The 27,770-nt window shown below is 41.6% G+C and overlaps 1 protein-coding gene across 2 annotated transcripts in view; it reads right to left on the bottom strand.

Annotated features, from left to right (window-relative positions):
* Positions 1-27,770, bottom strand: part of LOC121293743 (septin-9-like) — a 258,284-nt gene that overhangs the window by 203,405 nt on the left and 27,109 nt on the right. Inside the window, exon 2 of one of the 2 annotated variants that reach the window (XM_041216999.1) lies at positions 9,313-9,369. The exons of the other annotated variant lie outside the window; for it this stretch is intronic. Within the exon in view, the coding sequence (XP_041072933.1) occupies positions 9,313-9,369 (57 nt within the window). The remainder of the gene's footprint in view (positions 1-9,312; positions 9,370-27,770) is intronic. 2 annotated transcript variants of the gene reach the window in all.

The following is a 27,770-nucleotide window of genomic DNA, read 5'->3' as shown; positions in this document are numbered from 1 at the left end:
CTACAATAACCAACATAACAGAGAGCCACCTAAAACCACAGCAACTGTTACTTTCAAAAGCCACTGTCATCATAAAAAATGTAGTAAATCTTCATAAACAGATGACATTGGGGCGCAAATCGTATTTGAATAAATAATATTATCAGTATTGCTCGGATCTAATCAAGGCAGCAGGACAAGAGGACACAAGATCAGTGCTGGGGAGATGAAGTTTAGGATAGATGACAAAAAATTTTGTGTTGACACAGGGTGATCAGTAGCTGCAGTAGGATGTCAGGAAGCTGAGCTGAAGCCAGCAGTCTGAATCAATTTAAGATAGGGGAGTGGAATTAATGTAATTGCCCTTGCAGATGACAAACCAAATGGCCTCCTTTGGTTTGTAATCATTCTATAATTTTATTCTATATGATGTAAAGAGGAAACATGGGTTGTAATTCAATTGACTTCTGATACATCACTTACTTCGCTGTTTGTTTGCTATGAACTATACCATTCTTTTTCAGCACATGTATTGTGACACATGACATATGTGAAGAGAGAAATGTCACATTCATAAAATGAATTTTATTCAAGCATTCTGCAGTCCAGACTCTTTTTGATTTGGCTTGAACAAAGACTCGACGCTTACACCTGCTGCACAGCTAAAAATAGATTGCATGATAAAGAGGACAACTTGTAGTGCAAGGACTTCAGCAACAAACGCAGCCAGGCAGTAAACAGCAAGAAACAGATACTGTGACTGAACAAGAGCTGATTAATAGTTTTGCTTAATAAGATACAGTCAGCTGATTAAAACAAGTCAAGATATTTGAACCATGTTAGCAAACAAGGAGGATTTAAGTAAACATGATTGAACTGCTGCTCAATTATAAGGTCTTCAAATTAAGACGAAAAGCTGTATTGCAAAACTTCAATGTAGCAGATGCAATGTCTTTAACAATGCAAATTGTTCTTCCACACCTGGCAGACATTGAACAGACTTTTGGGAGCACACCCATTTAGAAATTAATTAGACAAAAAGAGACTCCCCAGTGTAACACCACCATTTAGACTTAGTGATCTGAAGGGCAAACCACATCTAAAATAGAACCACCACAATGTTGTAAAGTTTGGTTTGGTCTCTCACATAGAGGTTGTGAGACTTGTATGGTTTAAACTTAAATCATTTATTGTTAATCCATAACTATATACATATCCCATGGTCCTGCCATGCATGAGTGCTGACTCCATGCTGGCTTCTTGTAGATTCTACTCCATGGACAGTATTGTTCTCCAGGTCCACATTAACCCTTGCTCTGCCGAACATATTTATATCACAATGGCATGCTACTACCATTTAAAGGCATAAACAACATCCCCCTTTCTTTTTTAAATTTCCCCCCTTCTAATGAAGCACAGCTATATACAATACAATCTTCACTTTACTTGCTACCCTTCTTCATGCCCCCTCTCCCTCAAGTCTCTTGAATATAAATTCAGTCTTGAGGCTTGACAATTCTTCTAGATGTCAGTCCATCACGTTTGGTGAAATAGTAGTCTTAGTTGCTTTGGGTTGACTTTGTTGGTTCAACGCCAAAATTGTAGTAATCTGTGTTTCCAAATGGTTGTCTCCATTTGACTCATTTATTGCGTTCCTTCGAGCGTTTCGCTTTATCGACAACCTATCTGCTTTGTTCAGACACTGTGGGTTTGTCCTGTTCCTTCCGAAGGAAATATGCATTCTGTTCATTCCTGGAGTGGACTCAGATTTTCTCTTTCTGTGAGGTCCGCCATGTTATTCTTGGACGTTGACATTTCAAAAATGGAACCTTAATACCACTAGTTGCACAATTTCAGGCAAACATTTGTTTACTCTGATTTTCCAATCCACTTTCAAGTTTATGAATCTTTTCATTCAGTTCAGCAACTACTCTGGTGAGTTCAGTTGTCTTTGTTTCAGAGTATCTGCAAGATCCTTATACACACCTAACTTTATCTGGGCATTTAGTTCCTTTTGGAGCCTTTCTTCCATGGTCACTGACTGCTTCCTGGATCCTTCCAATTCACTTGCTAAATCCTCAACCTGTTTCTTAAAATGTTCCTTTTATGCTTTTAAAGTGGGGATATGCTCTCCCATACTGCAAACCTCATTTTATGTTCATCGGGTTGGATCAAAATTCAAGAATTCCAATGTGCTTTTCACGATTAGGTTCCAACATTTCATCATCATTCATCAACATTTACTTTTGTATGTGAAAGTTGGTTGTCTACACTGACCAGTTTTTCCTCAACAGAGCATTATTCGTATGTGCTAAACTTCAAGCTTAAATTCTTTAATTTTACTTCTGCCAATTGTTTCTGAGACTCTTCACGATGCTTTGTGAGAACCTCTACTTTTCCAAGCAACTGTTCAACTTTTTCTTGACATTTCAGGTTCTTAATTTTCGTTTCAGCCATGTCATTTTTCAACAACTCAATGCTCCTCAGTACATTTGAGACATCTCATGCTTTTTCTTCTAGTTCCTTGAATTTCAGCATCAGTTTTACATTTTCTAATCTTATTTCTGTCTTTTCTTTCCATCTGCAGCACAGCTTTGTCCTGGTCCCTCAATTTGGTTTCACTGTTGGCCTTGTTTGTCTCCAGCAAAGTCTTAACTCGTTTCAGTTCTGTAATCGTACTACTCATGGTTTCATTATCCTCTTGCAACCTGGAAGATTCCACTGCTTTTCCTTTCAATGTCTCCTCATTTCCACTTAGCTGGCTCTTCAGCTCTTCAGTCTCCTTTCTAATAACTTTGGGCTTTCTCCTGGAACATTGAACACTGCTGAGTCTTCTCTGTCAACTGGTTCTTCAGTTGATGAGAGTGATATCAAATCTATTTTGCTTCTCTTTGTAGTTTTCCAAAGGAACAAACTTTGGCCTTAAGGATCCTTGTAATGCATGAAGGCCTTTCAAAAGGATTAGCTTTTCTTTGCAAGGTCAATTGTTTCATCTTGAGTTTTCTTGTAATTCAGAGACCCCTCAAGTTTTTTCCATACTGTTATTCAAAACAGTCTTCATTTCTTCACACTTATGTAATCCTTTTGCATTTGATCCTGAAGGACAATCAGCTGTTCTTTCAACTGTTTATTTTCTTGTTGACCTCTTGCCAACTCACTCTGCACTTAAGTGCATTACTTTGCTGCTACTGATAGCTCCAGCACTGCTTTTGCTGAAGTGGTATTCAACATTTTTTTTTGGCTCCTCATATTTTTCCATGGCTTCATATTAATTGCTTGAAGAGTCTTTCAATGTCAAAAATTCTTTGAGTGCCTTTCCTGCCTGCTGTTGTGCCTGGCTGTACATCTGGTTAAGCTCCCCAATTTCCACTTCAATTTGCCAAATGGGAAATTGAGGGTCGTTATTTCCTCTTAGTACCTTTCTGTTTTCTCTAAATTTTTTTTGTTCAGTTCTTGAACAGCTTAGTTCATTGAAGACTTCAGCTTAATGCGTGCTTTCAGAGGAATATACTCGTTTGAATCTTGCGCTTCAAATCTTCCAGTTCAGCTTTGATACAAACATTTTACTGTGGAATAGTTTCATTTTCTTTTTACAGGTTTTATTTCTTTTGGGTTACTTCAGATAGCTTTCCTTCATACAATGCCATTTGCTTGCTCTGCACTGCCAGGTGCTATTGCAGTTTGAATACTGTGCAAGTATTTTCAAAAAAGCTCTATTTTAAGCCTTATGGCTGCTTCTCAGCTTTTTCTTTCTTCTGAACTAAACTCTTCAGATGTGCACTTCATTGCATTGACATGGTCTGTGACTATCTTGTCATTTGCTTGAGTATAGTCTTCATCGCTTTGGGGTCTCCTCTGTCCCTTGCTCTGGAGTCTCCTTGTGTCTTCAGTGCTTTATTGGCGGTGTTCTGGACCTGTTTTCCAGATTTGCCCTTTCCACAACTTGGAGTTTAAAATGTTTATCAAAGTCTTTTAATGTCTCACCAACTATGGTTGAGGATTCATCTATACCTTGTTTTTTTGGTTATTTCATCTGTATATATACTAAACAAGTATACAATCTCCTCTTTAACTTGTACTCCTTCTGATTTCCTGCTTAATCCTGATAGACTCTTGTAATCTAAAAGATTTCTTCTCTAAGGTTCCTGATCTTGGGTCTGGTTTAGTCCTGGCCTTAGCCCAAATGATTTTAATTTTCTCTCCAGGGCTATTTTTTTTGTTACTGCTTTAAATTGTTATTGCCTTTTTAAGAATGTCTGTGCAGGAACCATTTTCCCCTCTCTTCAAGATGGCTCCATAGCTGCTGTTTTGTTTCTTTTGAACTTTGTGCTTTTTTGGGTTCCTCGGACTCCTGCATAGATTATGGGACTTTTTTTTTCCAACTCTGCACAGCACAAATAAAAACTTTTAAAACTATAGCAATCGTTTCAGGGCGATTTTTTTCTGCCTGCTGTTAAGCTTTTCCTTAAACTTCAGTCAGCTCGGCCACCTTATTTATGGTGCTGGCTATAGACCCCTTTACTTGCAGCCCTCCCTCAGCTGCATTCTTGATGAGCCGATCCTGAGACTGCAGCCTATTTTGAAAGGTTAATAAAGTTTTCTTTTGCAATTTTCTCACCCTTCTTGTAATTTGGCTGTCTTTTGGACTCTGTCTTCAATCAGGTCTGTCTCAACATCTACACAGTAGATTCTCCTCACTTTGTCTTTTTTGTTTCCTTTTTTAAAAATTTGCTCATCCTTTTTTTAAAACCATCAGGCTCGATTCCTTGACTCTGCCTGTTTTGTTCAGGTCTGGCAATGGACCGCCATGTGATCTGGCGGATTCCTTCAGCCTCCACCTCTGCAATGGAGCTTTCTATTTAGGCAATCTCCAATTGCATCTCTAATTGTGTCTCTACTTTAGGTGCACTTCTCGCAGGTCAGGCTTCTGTTTCTTTTGGCTTTCAGGCCTTGTGATTCTGGGGTCCTTCTCCAGCCACTGTGAGGTTCTGGGTTCATTCATTTAGCTGCCACCATGTTGTAAAGGTTCAGTTGGTCTCTCATTAAGAGGTCATGAGACTTGTATGTTTAAACATAAAATTGTTTATTGTTAACTCATGACGATGTACATATCCCAGGTACTGTCACGCATTGGTGCTGCCTCCTTTTAGACTCTACTTCACAGTCTGCTATTATGTGACTTTATACATCATATCATGGGCAGTACTGTTCTCCAGTCCCACATTAACCCTTGCTCTATTGAACACATTTATATCACAATGGCATGCTGCTGCTACTGCTTAAAGGCACGTACAACACACTGTGACATTCAGAAAAAGCTTATTTTGGAGAGTGGGTTATGTCTAAGCAACAGACTTGGTTAGAACATCATACTTTCACTTATTCAGTCCACCATTGAATTCAGCCTTGTAAAGGAAGATAGACACTAGCTGCTCAATGTTTGAGGTCCACACCATTACAAAAACAACTCAAATCAGTAAAAAAAGCTGGATAGCTATTTTGCTCATGTCATTCTTATTCAGTCGGTGCATCTTACCTTAAGCTTTCAGCCCTGCATTCCTGTTCCTTGCGTCAAGTACTGGCAAATGTTGTGCAGCTAGTTTCAGATATGAACAAATCAGCCTCTGGCCCTTAGCTGTGCACATACTGTATCAACTTATTGGCACATGGCCATCAGCCACTAGAGGACAGGTTCAATCAATACTGCAGTGGTGTCATGTGCATTGCATCCTCCTAATTGTGTCCACTCCAGCAATTATGTTTGAATCAAGTGCTGCCCTTGCACTGAGCCAACTGTCTTGGTAAATTAAAAGCTGGGGATGTGGAGTGAGCGACTGAGAATTTGTAAATGTATAAAAAGTATACTCCAATAGAAGCAGTTAAAAATTTAAACCATTAATGTTCCTTTCTCCTCCACCTAGAGATTTCTACCCCATTGCCCTTTTCAAAGAATTGTCAGTGAAGTTAGGCACTTCGTGGGATCTTGAATTTCAAACCTTTTTTTTGTTCTTTTGTGCTTGCACATTTGGGTTCATGTAATAATAAATTGCTTAACTGGCTTATCACTGAACTTCCTTTATGTTGCGTGAACTGGTGAACAAGAAATTCCCATCCAAAGCTCTAAAGAAGAAAGGCAAACTGAGGTTACCCAAGCATCAGCATTTATTGCCACTTCTGACATGAGCAATATTTAGATTAAACGGAATTAAGTTAGTGAATCCACAATTATGGGGTTGTTCTCCAACAATATCATTCAGTATTCTTACAAGTTTGGTCACACTGGTTCAAAATATGATATTCTGACTGGATGAAAGCCTGCATTTGACCGAGTTCATTCAGATGTGAGTGCATTAGTTGGACTTAAAATTTATTTGCCAAAATTGTTGGCAAGTCCCAATCTCCAGAGTCCAGGGTGTTAACCTTACACCATAAATACCCTGACCCTGGTACAAGGACAGAACCTGTAAACCTCAACATATGTCATTATATCTGGTCCAAAAGGTAACAGGCATTTGTCAGACCTGGAGTTTAAGACCCAACTGCTGAATAATAAGTTTCTTTAAAAGGAGGAAAGTGTCAGAAATCAAGAAGGACAAGGAAAGCGGATACATGGGGTCAAAATCTTAGAACTCCCTTCTTAACAGCACTGCAGGTGTATCTGCACCAATGGTTCAAGGTGGTGGTGAGGCAATTAGGGATGGGTAATATTGCTGGCTAGGCCAGCATGTGCTCACACCCTATGAAAGAGTAAATTGAAAAATATGTTGTTTGCATAGTGCAGTTGGTTAAGTTATCAGCTGAAATTGTAAAAGGAAAGTGGTCTCTTGTTTGCATTATTAGGAGGAAGACTGCTCTGCTCGAAGCTTCACTGTACGAGCTAAAATGATATAGTTTAGGCTATAGAATGAGAAATCATCATTAATTTCATAGAAAAACCAGTCGAAGAGATTCTAGTGTAATCATCCATTTCTAACCAATTATGGATGCTGTGCAAACAGGACAGGGGATTGAAGCAAAAAGTTCTGGTTTCTACAAATCTAGACAATACAAAAAGGGCAAAAAATCTTATAGGCAGGTAGAAGTCTAAATTCCTGGTAAAAGAAAAATCATTTCACACTGGTGCACCATAACATGGCAGGGAGGTCATGCCTAATACTTATCAAGACACCTTCCCCAAATTGAAGCAATGTCCTAAAAAGGGTAAAACTCAAAGTCCAGAGAAGTCAACTCAGGAACACAACTGACATAAGAATGAGAGGTATGACCTTAGAAATTGGGATTGAAATTTGCCAAGTTAAAATTTCAAGTATCGTTTATAATACATATCTACAAAGACACTCAATATGTCTGTAGTACAGTTTTAAACTGGGGCTTTAATGGGGCTGCCAAAGGTAGATTTCCCACTCAAATGAATCAGGTCTGAAGGCAGAAAAAGCTCCATCAGGCAAGTCTAAATTTTGGGGTTTTGGGTCCACAAGAAGCTGGAGTGCCCTGGAGATCCAAAGAAAACTTGTGGCCTATCCTGTCCTAGGCCACTTCCTTCCTCCCTTCCACAAGACCAGCATGAAATCCACTACCTGTCACTTACCTGGAAGCTGGCGATGCCTGGCCATTTGCCTCTTGCAGGTGCTTTTGGCCCATTCCAGGAGAGAAGAGGAGAAACAGCATTTAAATTGAGTTAAGTTACCCCAGGACTGAAATTCAGGCATGTGAATGAGTTTTGCACTCATTGCACCACCACCACCACCTTGACCACCCCCACCCCCTTTAATCCACCCAAAATTCACTTTGGGTTTAAGCCTTCTGTTTTTAAACCGAGGCCAGCTTTACAGTTCAAAATAGTCTTGTAATTCCTTAGAACATGTGAAAAGCTCAGGTCTCTGTCTCAATCTATCCATTTATCATGCAGAGAAAGAAAGAGTGAAATATCAATTAGTCTTTGTCTATATCATAAAATGGGTGACAGTGAACTTAATCCATAGAAAATAAAAATAAAGGCACATTCATGTCCATTTGGTGCTTCCAGCCAAGATCAATCTATACCAGTTTTAAGACTGCCACAAATCTATAATGTTTCCTGCTCTTCATCATAAACATTGTCCAAACAGACTGGCTTATTTAGTAATTGAAATGCTCTTCCTCGCTCAACAATGCTTGAAAGTTTTCTCCTGGTTTTCTTTCTATCACTAACTACATAATAGAATTGGACTGTATCTGTTCTGCAGTGACAGAATACCCATTGACCTCACTAAAGAAACAATTGTTTTCATACAATATTACCAATTCACTCCCAAGTAAAAAGGAAACTAGATTAAACACAGAGAAAATTCTGCAGCAATAAATGAAGTGCACAACATATGACAAGTGTCATATGATATATGACAAAAAGTTTCATAATCTAACTGACATAGAACACAGAGGCTACACTTCAAAGTACTTCATTAGTTGTAAAGTATTTTGAGAAGTCCAGTGATCATGAAAGGCTCTATATAAATGTCTTTATTCTTGAATTCATCATATACCAAAATAATGGCAGAAGTGGGATCTCACAAGGATGAGTGTTGGGGCCAGTATTGTGCATAATTTAGTCTTTGGAATCAAATACACAATTTCTAAATCTGTAGATGATTGGGTGGGGGAGAGTCAATACCAAGAAAGAATGCTGCAGGTTATATGACAATATTAACTACAGCACATGGACTGCAGCGGTTCAAGAAGGCAGCTCACCACCACCTTCTCAAGGGTAACTAGGGATGGGCAATAAATGCTGGCTAGCCAGCGAAGCCCACATCCTGTGAATGAATAAAAAAAATCAACAAATAAAAGGTTACAAATTACAAAATAAAAGCCAAAAAGGTTAATAAGGCCATCAAAAAACAAGTTTATTTCTAGAGAGATGAACAGACTGGATCTCCATTGTCTTACCAAAAAAGCTGAGCAGTGACCTAATTAAGGTCTTTAAAATCATGAAAGATTTTGATAGACTAGACACAGAGTGGGTGTTTCTGCTTGCGGGGAAGAGCAACACTAGAGACCATCAATATGATATAGGCACCAAGAAATCAAATTGGGAATTCAGAAGCAATTTCTTTACCTAGGGAGAGGGGAGAATGTTAAACTCAATACCACAGGGAGTAGTTGAGGTGAATAGTAGAGGTGCCATTAAGGGAAGCATAGGAGGGAGAGGGGATAGATGACAAAGGGTGGGAGGAAGCTCGAGTGCATGGATGCCAGCATAGATTGGTTGGGCCACATGATCCTTGCATATTTTATGTAGAACTTGACAAGCTACTGATGTTCTATACATCACATGTTAATTATATGGTTACTTACTTGGACTTGTGATATCAGAGGTTCTTCTCAATTTTCCACTAGCTGTCCTTGTAATTCCTAAAATAATAATAAAGCATAATATTCACAATATGCTGATATACTCATCCTAGATTCATTTCTCCTTTCTTTCCACCAGTTTATTACAAACATCTTTGTTCACTAAGAGGAAAATCATGGGTTGCAAAGATCCCCACTGCCTGAAAAATCTTCATTTCAAAGGCATATACAGTGGTGTCAAAGTGACATCTTAAATTAAATTTCAACCAGGTTACCAATAAGAACGGTTGAAAATTCCGCCAAATAACAATTCCTGAAGAAGGATTCGAAACATTAGCCCTGATTCTCTCTCCGCAGTTGCTGGGTTTTTCCAGCATTGACGTTTAGCGCAAAGGGTGGAATAATCCTAAATTTGCACTAAGTGCGGTAGCGGGTGGGTAAAAGGATGTTTTACCCGCCAGCCATAATTGCAGCTTTTCACGCAGTTTCATCCTAGACCCACCGCATTATTTATGCATTTCAGGGAAATACGCCGCTTCCATGATGGGCAGGCTGTCAGTCGCCCACCACACCAACTCCCCGCCGCTTCATCCTGCTGGGTGTTACATTTAAAGTACAGCTGTGTGCACACACCTTAGTGCTTCCAGCCCAGCTGTCCGGCACTTGGAGAACTGCTGGAGACCAGAAATTTGCTGAGTTTGAGTCAGGTGATGAGCCTCTGGACTCTGTCATGTCACAGTTGCTGGAGCTGCAAAGGCAAGCTCAGGAACATCAGGAAGGGATGTCCGCTACACTCCGCAAATTGCAGGCACGATGGAGGAGTCCATCCGTCTTCATGCTGAGGTGATAGCGCCGGCATGCCAATGCACTGAGGTTAACACTGGTAGGATGGCAGCCGTCATGGCGGCCTTGGTCCAGGACATTGCCACACCATGGTTGGCCTCCATGAGTGTGCAGGCGAGAGGGGTGTGGGGCAGCCCAATCTCATTCCAGCCAACCCTTCTAATCAAGGAGTCAGCCAGGGGCCCTTGGGCACCCATAAAGAGGAGGATCAGCCAGTGTACCCCCTGGGGCCATCCATCCAGGTGATTTCAGGAATGTCCGGCCCATCTGAATCCTCTCTTCCTGTGACCTCAGCAGCTCCAGCTCCACAGGACGAGGAGGGCGCCACTGCCACACAGCAGGATTCCGAAAGCAGGCCAGGACCCTCCCGAGGACACCCGCCAAAGTCATCACAGACAGGGCGTAGCAGTCAGCAGGCTGCCCTCCTCTGCTGTAGATGGCCGGGGAGAACCAAGGCGTAGCGGCAGGGTTAGGAAAGTTAAGAAGATGTAGTTGCACAGCCTGGGCATGGGTGTTAATCACTTCAACATAATGTTCACTATTGTCAATAAACTCCCAAGAATGTCTCCCTGCCTATGGCTCCTTGTTCTGATGAGCAGTGTACTGGTAACTCAGATGTGAAACCTTTCTGCACAAGATAAAGGGAGGTGTCTCAGTCCAGGGCCTCTTCCCTGTGCTTTGTGAAGACTTTGGACCAAAGTGAGACCAAAGTCTCACACTCCCTGGACACACTACTGATGCCTGCACCTCGATGGTGCTTATCATTGCTGCCAGAATGTTGTGGGCAGGCATCACAGAGTTCCAACATTCTATCTGTGTGCTCTCAGCACCTTTAAGGTGGGGCTGTCCCTCATCTCTTCAGTATCTGTGACCAGTGACACTGTGCTCCTGAAGGGGTCACATGCTGAAGGTGGATAAAGGATCAGATTCTTTTAAAGTTTCATGGCTGCGTCTCTATGGTGTGATAAAAACAAAAAACTGCGGATGCTGGAAATCCAAAACAAAAACAGAATTACCTGGAAAAACTCAGCAGGTCCGGCAGCATCGGCGGAGAAGAAAAGAGCCGACTTTTCGAGTCCTCATGACTCCTCGACAGAACTCTATGGTATGACCCTGATCACAGAGCACAAGCGAGCTGCCCTCGGCCAGACAGGAGTCACATTCTCAGAGCCAACGTGAAGATCTATGGAGTGTCCTCACTGTGTGTCGTCATCATCCTCCTGCAATCGAGTGACTATTAGGGCCTCCGCTGCATCTCCATGATAGGTGCATTCTCACAGAGGGTATTCACGCTGCTACAAGCCAGACAGGAGCCAAACATTCATAGATGCAATGTGAGGGTCTATGGTGTCTCCTCACTGCATGTCGGCATCATCCTCCATAAATCTAGCAGCTATGAGGGCCTCTCGAGCGCATCTGCCTCGTCTGGCCAGTGCGATGGCCTCATCGCTGTCATTGTCACCTTCAAGGACCTCCTCACCTTCATTCCTGTTGACATCCTTGTCATTGGAGGAGACCTCCAACTCCCCCATCTCATTCTCATCCAGCTCCTCTCCGCATTGCAGCGCCAGGTTGTAAAGGGCGCAGCAGATGACAATGATGTGTGACACCCTCTGTGGACTGTATTGCAGGGCTCCACCAGACTGGTCCAGGGACCAGAACCTCATTTTCAGCATCCCGATGGTCTGCTCCACCAAGGTGCTGAAACTCTCATGAGCTTCGTTATACCGTCGCTCTGCTGCAGTCTGAGGCTACCTCACAGGTGTTATTAGCCACGTCCTCTGTGGGTAGTCCTTGTCCCTGAGGAGCCATCCCTGCAGCTTCAGGGGACCCTGGAAGGCTTCAGGGGACCCTGGAAGGCTTCAGGGACCTGTGACCAACTGAGAATGTAGGAGTCGTGGACACTCCCTAGAAACGGTGCACAGACCTGCAGGATGTGTTTGTGGTGGTCACACACCAGCTGTGCATTCAGTGAATGGAATCCTTTGCAGTTGACCCCTTGTCATGAGGGAGATCTGAGTGCCATGTGAGGGCTGTTGATGTCATCCAGCACCTGTGGGAAGCCCGAGATCTGAGCAGATCCAATCGCTTTTGCATCCTGGCTGTCTTGGTCCCGGGCAAAATGCACAAAGTTGTGTGCCCTCGTGAAGATGGCATCCATGACCTCATGGATGCATTTGTGGGTGGAGGCTTGTGATATCCCACAGAGGTCACCTGCGGAGCCCTGCAAGGAGCCACTGGAGTAAAAATTGAACGCCCCAGTCGCTTTCACAGCTACTGGCAGCCCATGGCACCAAATCCTGCAGTAGCTGGCAGATATGACCAACCAGTTCCCTAGACATGCACAGTCTTCGATGACACTGGTTCTCAGTCATCTGCAGGAACGATATGCAGGATCTATAGACCCCATGTCTAGCTCAGCGTCAACCAGTGACAGCTCGCTGTGGCTCTTCAACAACGTGTGCAGGAGCCCCAGCTGCTCCTTCCTGAGGGTGCTGCTCCTCTCTCTGCGCAGCCAGGTCCCTCCATCACTCTCTTCTCTGTCGTCTTTGCTCTCTGTAGGCCACGAGGCATACAACAAGTTCATCCGGCTCCATGCTCCTGATGTACTCCTCCTGCAGGGTGAAAGTGAGAGATGTGTGGGTTAGCATGGGTATAAAAAGAATCTCTCCTGGTTAAGTCTAAAGTCCCCTTTTAACGCATCCCAGAGAGTGCTGGCTGGCCACCATTTGGATGGCCAGAGTTTAGTGTGCTGCATGGCTGCCCGAGACCACACCCACCTCCATTCCACTCCACCTGACCAATTGGTGGCAGTTTTGCCCACTGGACTGCATGCTGTGCTCTCAGCTCAGGCACAGGCATTCTCCTAGCCCACACTGCAAGGCTGCACTGTTAGCTTGAACCATGGGGGAGACTGGTCCAAACTGGGATGATGACATTGCAAGGGGCTGTGAGCGCTTCCACCAGTGACTGCTCCAGGGCCAGTTTTAGCAATGAGATTGTACAATGTGCCCAGTCGTCCAACTGTTCTGCAGTTCACTAAAATGCTCATTAGTTTACAGTCTGTGCCCGAGGGGTGAAAAGCTCTGAAGCACTTGGCGGCACCTTCATGCCTTTGCATTGCTTGAGTGGGCAGATAAGCTAGAGGTCTGACTTCATGTGTCAATGTGGCTGTGTCTGAACTGTCTCAGCTGCGGAGGAATGGTCATGTTAAAGAAGGTTTCCCTAAGGTGTGGCCGCATCCCTCAAGCCTCCACCCCACATGTGCTTGTGCACTACCTTCAACTGCAGGGCAGCCCTTGCCATCTCACCCCCACAAGTTGCCTCAACACAAGGCAGCTGTTGTCTCCACCCAAAGACGCCTCAACCGCAGGGCAGCCCTTGCCCCCATGCCTCCAAAGCGCCTCTACCTTGAAGTCCAACAGGCGAACCGGGCAAGTACTGTGCAACATTACTGTATGGTCACCTCCAAGTCCCCCTCAAAGTGCAGCCGGCCAAGTGCATGCCTTACATATTCTGTTGTGAAACGCACTGGCATGCAATCACACTGATGTGGGCGGACAATCCAGTGGGCGGGGGCTCGGGGTGGTGGGGCAGAGGGGATGATTCCGGCAGGCTGGCCTTATAACGATATGCACAATGAGGTTCCTGACATCCTATGGTGGGAAATGCGGGCAGACATTGACGGGCTGAGCGGACGATCGCAAACTGATTTCACAATGTCGTGAAATCAATTTTTGGCCTTCTTACCATATTGTCTGCTCACACCGCTGAACACTGAAGTCCAAGATTTCAAGGCAATGTCAAATTTACTCCTGATGCTATATGAAGAATCACTCAGGTATGACAGGCTAGATGCATCTGTGCATGGCCAGAGAGATGCAGTAGAGAGAAGGTTTAGATTCCTAGCGCATCAAGACAAATTCGCAGAATGTTGGAAGTTTTCAGGATGGAAGCTGGGTTTCACCCAAGACAGACTGCTAACCAGTGCCATTGCAGGGCAGTATAAAATGGCAGTAAGCAAATTTAAACCACTAAAAGGCAGAATAGAGATAATCAAAACTGGTAAAGAAGTTAACTGATGAGTAAATAATACAAATGCTGTAAAGACCTAAACATTCTTGACCCAACTTTTGGTTGCCCTTCACATTGCCTTCCCTAGGTTGCTGGCCGATTAAGTTGCTGTGAAGGGTCTTGGGATATTTTTCTATGTTACAGGTTATTGTAGTCATCGTGGTTGTGAATCAATTTAATTTTTACCTGTAGGTATAACTGTGAGCTACTGTATTTTGTTATAGATGCAAGTATAGTTGCACAAGAAATCAAAGTTGGGAGGAAGAGTTGCTATTGGACCATCAAAGTGCTAGGAGTTGAGCAAGTCTTTCCATTTGAAATAAAATCAATAACTAAAAATGTTGAAATCGTGCGTTCATTTCATACAATAGTAAAATCAGGGTGTTGTTCTAAACTGATCACCTCAATTGGGTCAACCATTTTTGAGCGGCCACATTGACAGTTGGCAAAGAAAGGTTTTAATCTAATGCTAATTAAATGCTGCAACTAGAAGTTCACTATTTGCCTAGACATTGACAGATTCTCCTCTAGAACTCTTATGGAGCTGTCCTTTTGAATATTCATTCCATAGTTCTGATGTAAATTCGGTATCTTGGTAGCCTCGAGGAGATAAGCAGGTGGGGACTGTTGTATTATGGGTTCTTTAGATGTCTCAATGATGAGATCTTGAGACTTGTATATTTAGACATGAACCGTTTATTGTTAATCTTTAACTATTTACAGATCCCAGGTTACTGTTGTGTATGGTGCTGCTCACCATGCAGATAGGCTGCTTCCAGATAGTCTCTCTGGACTATTCTTTCAGTCTATTACCATGTGACTCTATACATCATACCATGGGTGGTGCTATTCTTCAGTTCCACATTAACCCTTGCTCTACAAAGCACATTTACATTACAATGGCATGCAGGCACATACAACATCATACAACAGGGACAATGATATCCAACTATATTCACATAGACCAGCAGAAAACAGCATGTTTCTCCTGCTTTCAAGTTTGTAAAAGGTCTTCATCTCAAAACCAATTTCTGTAAAAAATTTTCTCGTATGCTTGCTCCTTTATTTAAAAAAAATGCAGAAGAAAGGCAGAGACTGAAGTGACAATTACAACTGCAGTTCCATATTAAATCTTGGTAAGTTGCCAGTTTTAATGTCTGCCTCCAACTGACACTGCTAAACAGTCAGCAGCAAACAGTCCACTTTTTTCATGCTCATGAGTTTTTGACCAATGGATAGGGAGGATGAAAGAAGGAAGATGACAATATCCTTATATTTCATTTCTGGAAGAAAGGGACTATTACATCAGCCATTGCATAATGCAATTTGAAATGAATGAAAATCAAGAATCAACTTGCAACTATGAATGCTTTAAGAAAACAGTAGCTTGCAACTGGATATTTGATGTCTAGGGCTGCAACCTAAATGCAATGTCAGCCTACCAAAGCCTTAAGAAGCCAAAAACTGATCTGCTGAGTGACTTTAAAGCCTTCAGCTTCTCCCATGCCCTGGCCTGGACTGCAGTTTAACCATTAGTTCAGTGAACCCCATTTTGTGCTTCCTCCAAAGATATAAAACTTCTATTTGGTTAAAAACAAACAGAAAAAAGTACTGGCAAGGTCAAACAGGGTTTGAAAAGAAAGTTTGCTAGATAGGATTGGCAGGCCAGTTGGAAAAATATATTTCATGTTCTAAAAACTCTTCGTGAAGTCCATGTGGATTAAAAAAGTATTTAATTTGCCATTGAATGGAGACCACAGAATTCAAAAGGAATACATTTTAACCAAAACCAAAATCATCCTTCTAATAAATCTCTTCTGTTTTAAAAACGTGGCAGGACTGTCAGTGAGTCAGTGTGTGTGACTCAATCTACAGCTGGGTTAGCTTTCTTCAAACAAAACACTTCAATGGAATTACACAAAGGAAGGTCATTTATATTTTTAAAAAATCATTTTCTTTGTTCAAACTGAATTGCAATGCCTTCAAATTAATGTTCTCTCTCCCATGTTCAGAACAATGCCAATGTTGTAACTTAAATTTACGTTTTTTTTCAAATCATTGTGCCTTTATCTCCTTTCTTCATGCTTACAGCCAAGGGACAGCTACACAACTTGAACGCAGTATCTGACGTCCATGTAAGCAGGGGTGGCCAGGCTTAACAAGGTTATATCTCTTCTCTCTGTTGCTACACTTGACAGCTCCAATCAGGCACTGAGGGGACTGTATTTTTGATCTTTTGTGCTTTATAGCATAGATTATATAAAATTCTTGCTTTTACTACAAACCAGTTATAATTAGTCCCACAGAAAACGAAAGCAAGAGGGGAGAAATTAAAGTAAATCTCCTGGAGTAAGTCAGAGAATGCTCGATTGCAGAATATTTTTATATGTATAAAGTGAACCATTTGGAGTTAAACTTTCAAACCTTTCACTGAAAGAGTAGAGAATGTTGCTCCACTGATTCGAGATTTTATCCCTAGTCCCCAATAGTGAGGACGGGATTTTCCTTCTGGGAGGTAGAAAACAGATATAGGGCTGGAATTTTACACACCCGTCCCCGCCCCAAGAACAGGCTGGAAGATAGAAATGGTGGGCATAAAATCAGTTGACATGGTGAGGGACACATTGCCTGTTGCCTGCACTGAAATTTTACCAGCGATGGGGTAGGCATTGGGCAGCCCACCTATCCTTGGACCAATTGAGGCCCTTAAGTGGCCAATTAATGGTAACTGGTATTTTACCAGCAACAGGGGTTGCTGATGCCACATGGTGAGGCAGCCAGGTAAACCCTGTCGACTCAGAGGTTATGGATTCCCTCCTGTTCAAGCATCCTGTGCTCATACACTCCCCTAATGGTGATTGCAGTGCCCCCCCACATGAATCCTGGCCTCGATCACGGCCCTCCAACCTCCTCAATTGGGGCTGGCCTGACAGGCCCCAGTGAAACTACCTGACATACTTTGCCGTCCAGCCTCCATGTTGCTCCTTGTGTGGAAGTGGTTGCAGTTCCAGCACTGGCCACCACACCCTATAGTGCTGCTGGGACTGGAAAGCTTCTAACCATCTGATAGGCCAGGAGTTCTCGAAGACAGGACATCTTCCCAGATGGGAGTGGAAACCATCACCTGAGCCACTTAATAGCCAGACAACCATAAAATCAGGTTTTAGGAGGTTTTGTGGTGCAGTGGTAGCGTCCCTGCCTCTGAGCCAGAAGCTCTGAGTTCAGGTCCCACATCAGGACTTATTGGCCATGGAAAGAGCACCATGACACAGTTCAATAAGCTGATAATCAGCCCAGGAATTCTTCCACCACCTCGCCACTATTCCCCAAAGGGAAAAACGCGTGTATGAAGATAAGTTAAAAATAAAATATGGCTGATCTGATTGCAGCCTACACTCCTCTTTCCTGCCCATCTCGCATTACCCTCAACTCCCTTGTCAATCGAAAAATCAGGTTGTGACTTCCTGGGCCTGCAGGGATGGACCCTGGGGGGGATGTTGTAATATGCCTTTAAGAGATATCAGCCTGACATCCCTAGAAGGGAAATGTTTCACTTGATCCAGTTTTAGTTTCACTTTTGCTTTGAGCTGAGCACAGACACAAATATAAAGCTTTAAGGTTTCGGAGCTATGTGTAACTGTTCTCATGTGCCTAGTCTTAACAAATGAACCCACAACCTGTTTACCCAATCTCTTCTGAGCGATTGATGCCTTGTGCCCTGACAGGGTGGAGCCACCACTTCCACAAAAAATTCAGGCTGGGGACTGTTTTTGGTTTCTGAATCTGTCCCCAAGGAGGAAACATTTACTAGCCTTGATTTTGATGGGGGCAGCTCCTTATTTGGCTTGGAGAAAGGTTTGGCAGCCAAAAATTGTCGATTTGTTTCTCACATTTGGTGCCACAACTGATGAGTTTACAGTTAACTATTTATTTTTCGTGCCTCCTTTGGGCAAATTACCTTAATTTATTTTTATGCAGCGTTTATTTCAGTTTGTTTCCCTGCTGCCTCCTGCACAAGCCTTTCTGCTCCGGCGTACTCCCTTGCCCTGGCCTTTATTTCATGATAATAAGGTATGCTTTTCACATACTCAGCCTTTCTAGTCCCGATCCACCTCTGTGCTTGTGTACAACCTGCCCTCAGTCAGTAATATTCATTTGCTGCACCATTCCAATCGTACCCAACGCCCATGTCAAGAACAGGACTCCCTGGTATCCATGCCAACTCTGTTCTGTTCTTTTTTCCTTTACTGATTCAGCAGCAGAATTATTCCGTTTTTTAAAAAAATGCATGGTAGACTAGCTTAGTCTAGCTTAGGGTAACAATGCGATGGAGAAATTAGGGGAGGTGGAAGGAGCAGAAAGGAAATCATTGAACATGGAGGTGAGAAAATGGAAGATGATGTGAAAAAAGGGTAGGGACTATACTACATTTCTAAACTCTAAAGTCAAAACCAATCTTTGCAAAAGATCAAGAGTCCAAAAATGCCTTTGCATTTTTGAATAAAACAAGTGATTAGCAAAGAACTCGTGAATCTTGTGTTGATTATCTGACCTGTTTCAGTAGATGCCTGAACTGAAGAGTCAGTAAAATGAACCAACAATTTCTTTTTAAAATCATACGACTTGTCTGGTCCGGAACACCTTCATCAAGGGGACCGCTCTTGGACCCAGAAGAGTTAAGATAATAAAGCCTTTCTTTGTCTATGCCAAGAATATCTCAGCGGCAACATTTATAACATGAATCTCAGCTGATAAAATAAACTGGGTTCATTACTAAAATCTACTGTTGGGGAACAGCAGAAACTGCTAAAGTTTTTACTATGAGCTTGAATGATTTTATAAGCATGCAGCCAGACCCCAAATTTCCGACTAAAACAAAGAAAAACATTTCTAATACTGCAAGAAGCCAATGTAAGAGCAGTTCTGAATAAATATTAAAAAATAACCTGGAATTTTCACACGCTCAGAGTTGGGGCATTGGAAAGAGAGGTTTTTTACCCTCTCACTGTTTTTCCAGCTTCACTGAAATATAGCTCTCTTTGATTTTGTACATTTTTGCTTTACATTATTGTATTACAATCCAAGCATAGCTGCTTCTTTATAACTTTCAAGCCGCCTAAAATAAAGAATGCATTTATATAGCACTTTTCACAACCTCATGCTGTCCCAAAGCTCTTTACAGCCAATGAACTACTTTTTATTATGATCACAATCTGTTTTAGGGATGTTGGTCAGGAGGTAAATATTGATCAGACACCAAGTAAATCCCCTGCTCTTCAAAATGGTGCCATGGGATCTTTTACATTCACCATTCCCTTGGCACTACACTGGAGTGCCAATGTAGATAATAGACTCAAGTCTCTGAAGTAGGACATGAATGCACAACCTTGAACTCAGAAGTTGCCATTAGGATTGACACCCAATCATATCAGAGAAGAGACAACTCAAATGGTACCATTTACTTCACCCATGCCAAGCAAGTTTGGCCCTGAAGCCAATCATTTTCGATATATTTGAATAATTAGTTCAGCATTTATTTAAAGTGGATAAAGGCAGTACAAGAGCTACCATGTGACATGATGCTCTACAAATTGTACCTTAAAGATACACTTATTCATACATGCATTTTATAAATCAGTAAAAGGTACTGTATAATTGGATAATAAGTTTCCAGTGCACAGATCAGCTGATCATTTGCCCTTTAAGGTTTCCAAATTGGAGAAAACTTATGGTACCAGGTTCTATCAAACCTTTGTACTGGAAAACATTTTTTTTTTTGTAAACAGTAGCCTGGTCTAAAAAAAATCCTCATAAAGAAAAACAATTAAAAAACGCATTAAAAATAAAACCCCAAACATTATATTCCTTTACATGATATGAAGCTACTGCAGATTTATAAACTTATATTTAGGCCCCTTGCCTCAAAATTGTCCTATAAGAGTATATCTTTCAAGTTCCACTAAACCCATCTTACTCTTCAACTTTCAAAATGGTACTACAAGGGTTTGTAAATGCCGCTGTGCCAATTACCAGTGCTGCTTTTGGTTTGTGATACAAGGTTGTAGTCACATTCTCTAGTTATCTGGGCCTGTGCTAAATTAACTGGGCACTGTTACAAGTCAGGAGGTAGCTGTGTATGTAAAACACATTTAAGTTGCATGTACTATCTCAAAACATCACTAAGCCAAGATGTGTAAATATTTTGAGCCCGCATAATGAAAAGCATACAATTAAAAAAAGCTTGTAATTTTTGGTATCATTGCCTGGACAAACAGAATCCATGTGTTAAGCAGCAGGAAGGAAATTCTTGTGGTAGTATTGGCCCTAGGATCTCAGTAGCAAAACCTTTAGGCTGAGGGAAAAAGGGTCAATTCTGTGGAGGAAATTGCAGGACATGTCTAAGTTTCACAACTTTTATCTTCTACACAATGCTATTTTGTAAACACATTTGGCACTTTAAAACAAAATTCTACTCTCTATACTTTGGCTTCCATGATTTCTGTCTACTGTTCTTGATGAATTCCAACTCTAAGATGCAGGGAATGTTTAGAGGCAAAATTCATTTGTGGCTAGAAAAAAAAAGATTTTCTTATCATCTTGGCCAATGATTCTGTCCTTTACCTGCACGGGATCTTTCTTACCTGCAGAAGGCAACAAAGTAGCAATACTAGACTTTGTTATAAACTTTTTAAGTATCAAATAAATTTACAGGAGTTAAGCTTAGCTTTGTTTTGGAGTAGAAGAGAGTTTGAAACTCTGATGTTTATCCAATGACGAATTAATTTTTTGCACAACGAAGGCCTTCCTGTCGACTTGCTGTCATCAATTACATTAGCAAACCAGCTTAGCTAACTTTCTTCAGGGGGTTAACAGACTCCTCATTTTGAAAAGGACTGACTGACAATACCTCAAGACAGTTGCTGGACCTCATGGGATTTGCCAAAAAAAGGGGATGTCAGTCAACCGAACACTTAAACACATTATGACAGTTGTATTTGAATTGATGGCTTGGCCCCTCCCATGAGCTTCCATTTTCAGGCGAGCAAGCTAATCATTGCAACAAAACAATGCTGGAACATTCTTCTGCAAGTTAAAGAGGCACTTAACTCCTTATGTACTGTGACAAAATTTACAAAGCCAATACCAAGCTAATGCTAAAATCGCGTTACAAACTTGCATTTTGGGAGGACATCAGGATTATGGGATATTGCTTTATTGACACACATATTGATTGGCACCACACACATTATATCAGAGAAACAATATTTTTCCTCCAACAAAGCAATTAAAACATATCAGATATTTGGTACCAAGTTTCTGTGATTTAACTCAAAGTAGGTCAATTATGGTTGAGTGAATTGAAAATCCATATAACTTCTGCAATTTTAATATCTGCTGTTCCCACTCCCCCCCCACCCCACCCCCCCCCCCCCCCCCCCCACCCCCCCCCACCACCACCACCCACCACCATCACCACGACCACCACAAATTTGCCTTGTGTTTCAAGAAAAGAGAGGAAATTACAGTCTTGGACTTGGACTCCACAGACAATCTCCTATGATTTAAAACCTGTGCCCTTGTATGTGCTGCATGAATGAACATGCCTCAATTTAACAATTAACTTCAGTTGTGCTGTATTACTCACTGGAGAACATGAGGGATCCTAGCTGAACTCTCCTGTACTTCCCTAAAGGCAGTCAGGCCACTGCTTAATGTATATAACTATTTAGTTAATATTAAATATACAGAAACAAAACAAGTACAAGATACTGAATCAGTCTAATACTTTAAGTCTATAGATTTGGAATCAGTTCCCATATCTGTTCTGCAGTGTGTGTTAACTCAGATTTATTTCCTAGTAGATTTTCCAGATGCAATATACTAAGTGAGCCATGCAAATTGGCTGTTGATCCATGAATATAGGTCTCTTACATAACTAAACTACCATAATTATTAAATGTGTCATGTTATGCCTTTCATTTACATAATTAGATTGAAGCCCAAAATTTCTACGGGGATTCTCCCATCATTACTTCAGTGAAAACCTCAGAAATGGTGTAACTATCTATTTATGATGTTTCTCTGAGTGTTTCCATTGAAGTTACAATGGTGAGAGATCAGGAGAATCTTCAGATTTTTTTTTTTAAACACACAGTTCTTGAATTTTGCCACTTCCTTCAGAATGTCAATGGTTCAGGATTGAAGTTATGCAACTTTTCAGTTCATAAATAAATGTTATTGAAAATAAACAAATTCTAATATCAATCAAACAACTTAATGAATTTCAGTTCTGATAGAGGGTCATCATCAACCCAGAACATTAATTCCATTTCTCTCTTCATCGATGCTGCTTGACCTGAGTATTTCCTGCATTCTTGGTTTTCAAATTTCATCATGGATTTGATTTCTGGACCAAAGCTTTTAAAGAAATAAATTCAGAAAGTCCATTTGAAAATAGATGGTTCTCATCAAGTACACTGTAATCAGAAACACTGCAACCAAAGCTATTGGCTGATCATAATTGTCATCGAAGAACAGGGGTGTCCTCAAACAAGTGGTTCATGTGAATTTTACCAATTTGGGCTTTTCCTGTGATATGATGCAAAAAATAATCCACAATGTTTAAAAAGGAGATAGAGTAATTCCAGGAACTATAGACAAATTGGCTTAACATTGATGGTAGGAACGATAATGAAACCCTTATTCAAAATGTAATAGAAAAGCATTTAGAAGCTGAAAACATAACATTAGTCAGATCAGATTTCAAAAGCACAGTCATACTTGACAAAGCACCTTTGACAAAGAGCAGAGAAAGTTGACAAGGGTAATGTGGTAGACATAATGGCCGAATTTTCATCTCTGGCAGGGAAAATGAGAGCCAGGTCTTCCTAAATCTGAGCCCATCTCCAAAGCCCATTCCCGCCATATTTTTGTTTCTGATATGCGAGTGGGGAGAGCTTAGGTTTTGTGATCCATGGATGCAGTGCAGGAGGAGTACATACTAGCCCTCACCTCTCTCAACCCCCAGCCACCCCCCACACACACACACACAATGGCCCCTCATACCCTTCATGTCAACTCAATGCCAAAATCAATGCGTCCACCCCACTCACCTACCATGACCTCTCATACCATCCATGCCAGCTCCGTAGCTATTCACCCAGTATCCACTACGGGCAGACCTCAGGAGCCATGTGGAGATAAGGGAAAAAACAAATTTCTAACAACCAGGGAATGAAAAGTAGAATCGGTTTTTACATTTTTGTTAGTGAGTGAAACAAAGGCCCAAATTTTCCAGCCTCTGGATTGGAGACTGGATGTACGACAGAAGATATGCATCAGGATCCTGTGGATGTTCTGATGTGTGGACCTATGTGGGAATTGCTTGGGAAGTTTAAACTTCCAATGGACAATTCCGCTGCTCCCTGGCATCCTTCCTGAATGTCTCTGACTCTGAATTACAGTCAGAGTTTTGAGTCAGATCTGCGCGATTTACCTGGATAGTTACCCAGGTAATGTTAGCCAGATTAAAACCTGGTCTAACACCTGGGAAACTCCACTGCTAACCCCACAATCATCTCCTGACTGCCCGACTATAACCAGACTACACTAACTCCCCTAATCGCTTCTCTTGACCAACTGACTACTCCCTGACCACCCACAAACAACACTCACTCCCCCAGACCCCCATCTAACCACCCAACCCAATCACCCACCTAGTATCATTGAAAGACTGGGCACTTAAATACCAGAATATGGCTATTAGTGCCATTAAAGAGTGTGTCCTCACTTCCTCCAACTCTACAACGAGCTGCTGGATTTACCCAGGAGATGCTGTGCTGCTGGAATTGGAAGATCCCAATGAAATAGGCTGTAATATTGGGTGGAGGATGGAGGGGGAAAGAGAGGAGAATCTTCATGGGCAACAGCAATGCACGCAGAATTGCCACTGACTGGAAGATTCAGGCCAAAGATTGGGACATACACAAGGGGTTAAGGTAGAAGCTGAAAAAGGAGCATGAAAAAAATCCAAAGAAATCCACTTATTATCATAGTGGAAACATTTAACAATACTCTTCCAGTAATTTTCAGGGCCAGATTGATTGTTCAGCAGTAGTTATTACTCAGGTCACTTTAAAAAACCCAATTACATCTAATTGAACAAGGCTAAACTATTAATTAAGTTTCTAAAGCAAAAAAAAAGGCAAAGTTTTCGTCTGATCAATTGATTTCACAGATTGTTGGCTCTGGAAGTGGGGTGGGTGAAGGTGGTCCACAGTGCAGCCTGTGACAGAGCAGCAAATGACACGTGCAACTTCAGGATTTGTGTGTTCTGTGCATGCATTAAACCCTGAAGCCATGGACAGTTCCAGAAGAGTAATGATGGCGAACGCTGACAGTTCACTGAAAAAGCCTTGGAAATTCCAAGTCATATACATTTTTATGTTGACATAGGCATTGGAATATTTTAAAAAGCCAGATCTGTTGAGTTTACTAAGAGTTCCTTTGTTTTAACTTTAGTGCCTCCAAGTGAAGTGAAATATACACAGTTGTCACAAAACATACCCCATCATTGACAGCTTTAAACAGGCTCTACAAGCCATATTTAAATAATATAATGGAATTCTGAACCATAAAGGGCTGATTACACAATGCAAGATCCATATATTTTAAAAATCAAATCTTGCTTGGCCAAGCTTTCTTGGAATTGCTTGTATTTGGTCCAATGTTGCAAGAATTAATTCAGAGTGGGACAGCTTGGAGAGATCCATTCGGTAAGCCAGGGCGAAAAAAAATGCAAACTGTAACCAACTGGGATTCCATGTGCTTCAGATTTCCTCCTGAGGGGTTATCAAATATTCTAGTGTCAAGAGCCGAAGGGAGAGTGTGGAATAGAGGGAGCGGGGTAGGGTGGGGTGATATGCGAACTGGTTTAAAATCCTGGACTGTCAGCATAAACAAATACTGTTCCATTGCAACACTAAGTCCTTTTATGATGCATTTCATCTTGTTCCATTCCAAGTTCTGATGATGATAAAAGAAATTGCACCACATTAGCTACTCTGGTATATATCAGTAATAGACTGATTAGTGATTTGAATATTTTCACCTGGAAACCTCCAAGCAACTTTTCTCATTCTGGATACTTTTAAATGTCAGGCAGGAATGGATCCTTACAAAATAGATTCAGCTCAACTTTATATAAGATAACCAAGGCATTCTGATGTTGGGCATTGAAGACTTTATAAAAATATATAATCTATAATATACATTGATTTAATGTCTAACATTAAATGTGATTCTGTGATTAGAGAGCACTTGCTGAACAATCCCAACTGCGCTAAGAATTATACTAACAACCAATTTAAGATCATTAGTCAGGCTCGCAATGTGGCTCACTTAGCTTGCTAGAAGCTATATATATTCATATGCTGGGAGCTGTCCTCTGCAAGCAAAAATAAACATCCAAGCATTGCACCTTTTTTGAATTAAACAACACCATGGGAATAATAATTTCCTAGTGCATTCTTCATGGCAATGCCTTGAGTCAACTTGCAAAACAATCAGCACCCTCTTCCCATGCAATATAAATTGTTGCTCCTTTTGAAATTTGGCATTCATACATCTGTCCCAAGTGCAAGACAGAAAGCTTCGACAACATGTCTAATTTTTCAACAATACTCATTTTTAAAAATTCATTTTTGGAATGTGAGCATCACTGGCAAAGCCAGCACTTATTGTCTATCTCTTATTGCCCTCGTGGTGATGCTGGTGAACTGCTTTCTTAAACTGCTGAAGTCCCTGTGGCACAGATACATTGTTAAGGAGGAAGTTGCAGGATTTTGACCCAGCCACAGTGAAGGAATGTCAATAGAGTTCCAGTCAGGATGGTGTGTGATTTGGAAGGGAATTTGCACGTAGGTGGTGGTCTCATGCATCTGCTGCCCTCGTTCTTATTGTAGCAGTCATGAGTTTGGAATGAGTCATCCAAGAAGCCTTGATGAGTTGCTGCAGTGCATCTTCTATATGGTACATACTGCTGACACTGTGTACCTGTGGTGAAGGGAATGAATGTTTAAATTGGAGAATGGGGTGCCAATCAAGTGGGCTGCTTTTTCCTGGATGGTGTTGAGCAAAGGTTATTGAGGATGCACGCATCCAAGAAAGTGGAGGATATTTCATCACACTGCTGACTTGTGACTTGTTGATGGTGGACAGACTTTGGGGAGTCAGGAGATGAGTTACTTGCTGCAAAGTATCCAGCCTCTGACCTGCTTTTGTAGCCACAGCATTTATATGGCTGGACTGGTTCAGTTTCTGGTAAATGGTAACCTCTGGCTGTTAATGATAGGGAATTCAGTTATGGTAATGCTGTTGAAGGTCAAGGGCAGATGGTTAGATTGTCTGTGGTTGAAGATGGTTATGGGAGTAACAGTTCTGCCACAAGTGCCAGGCACTTATTAGCCCAAGTTTGAATGCTGTGCAGGTCTTGCTATGTGTAGGTACAGAGTGCTTTGGTATCTGAGGAGTTGCAAATGGTCGTGAACTCTACTAGATCATCAACCAGCATCCCTGTTTCTGACATTAATTTGGAAGGAAATTCATGATAAAGCTGCTGAATTTAATTGGACCTAGGATACTACCCTAAGATATTCGTGTCATGGGGCTGAGATGATTGACCAGCAACCACAACCATCTTCCTTTGTGCTGAGTGTGACTCCAACCAATGGTGAGCTTTCCCTATGATTCCCATTGATTTCAATCTTGCCAGGACTCCTTCATGCCACACTCAATAAAACACTACCTTGAGCAGCCTCAGTCAAGGGCATTCAAGCTTTGGGGCACTTTGCTCCTGGACTTCAGCTTTGTTTGGACCATGGCTATAATGTAATCTGGAGTTGTGTGGTTCTGGAAGAACCCAAACTCAGCATCAGTGTAAGCATGTTATTACTGAGTAAGTGCCACTTGACAGCATCATTGTAAGCACCTTCCATGGCTTTGCTGATGATTGGGAGTGGACTGATGGGATGGTAATTGGCTGTAGTGGATTTGGCCTGTTACTTTTGTGGACAGGACATAGCTGGGTAATTTTCCACATTGTCAGGTAGACAACAGTGTTGTAGCTGTATTGGAATAGCTTGGCTAGGCACCACAGTTAATTCTGGAGCACAAGTCTTCAGTGCTACAACTAGAATGTTGAAGTTCAAAAATGGTAGAGTTAACTGGGAGCTTGAGGAGCCTATAGTTGTTTTCTCCATATCAACACTTGGTCAATCAGTGTTGACTTGCCAACCAATCAGCATTTTTTTCTCCTATTGCATAAATTGTTGTCATCGTTTGAAATTTGGCATTTTTGTATTTGTCCTGATGAGCGCACGACAAAAAGCTTCAGCAGCATGTCTCTCCTTTTAGCAACATTTAATTATCGTACCAAGGAATGTTTTGATTTATCTATTATCTATAAGTGGAACAATTGCAAGAGCTCAGCATATAGCCAGATTTGTTTATCATAAAGGAAAGGAATGCCCACGCAGAATATCTGC

This window comes from Carcharodon carcharias, chromosome 22 (genome assembly GCF_017639515.1).
Source record: "Carcharodon carcharias isolate sCarCar2 chromosome 22, sCarCar2.pri, whole genome shotgun sequence".
Classification (NCBI taxonomy): Eukaryota; Metazoa; Chordata; class Chondrichthyes; order Lamniformes; family Lamnidae; genus Carcharodon; species Carcharodon carcharias.
This window is presented reverse-complemented; position numbering and strand designations above follow the sequence as displayed.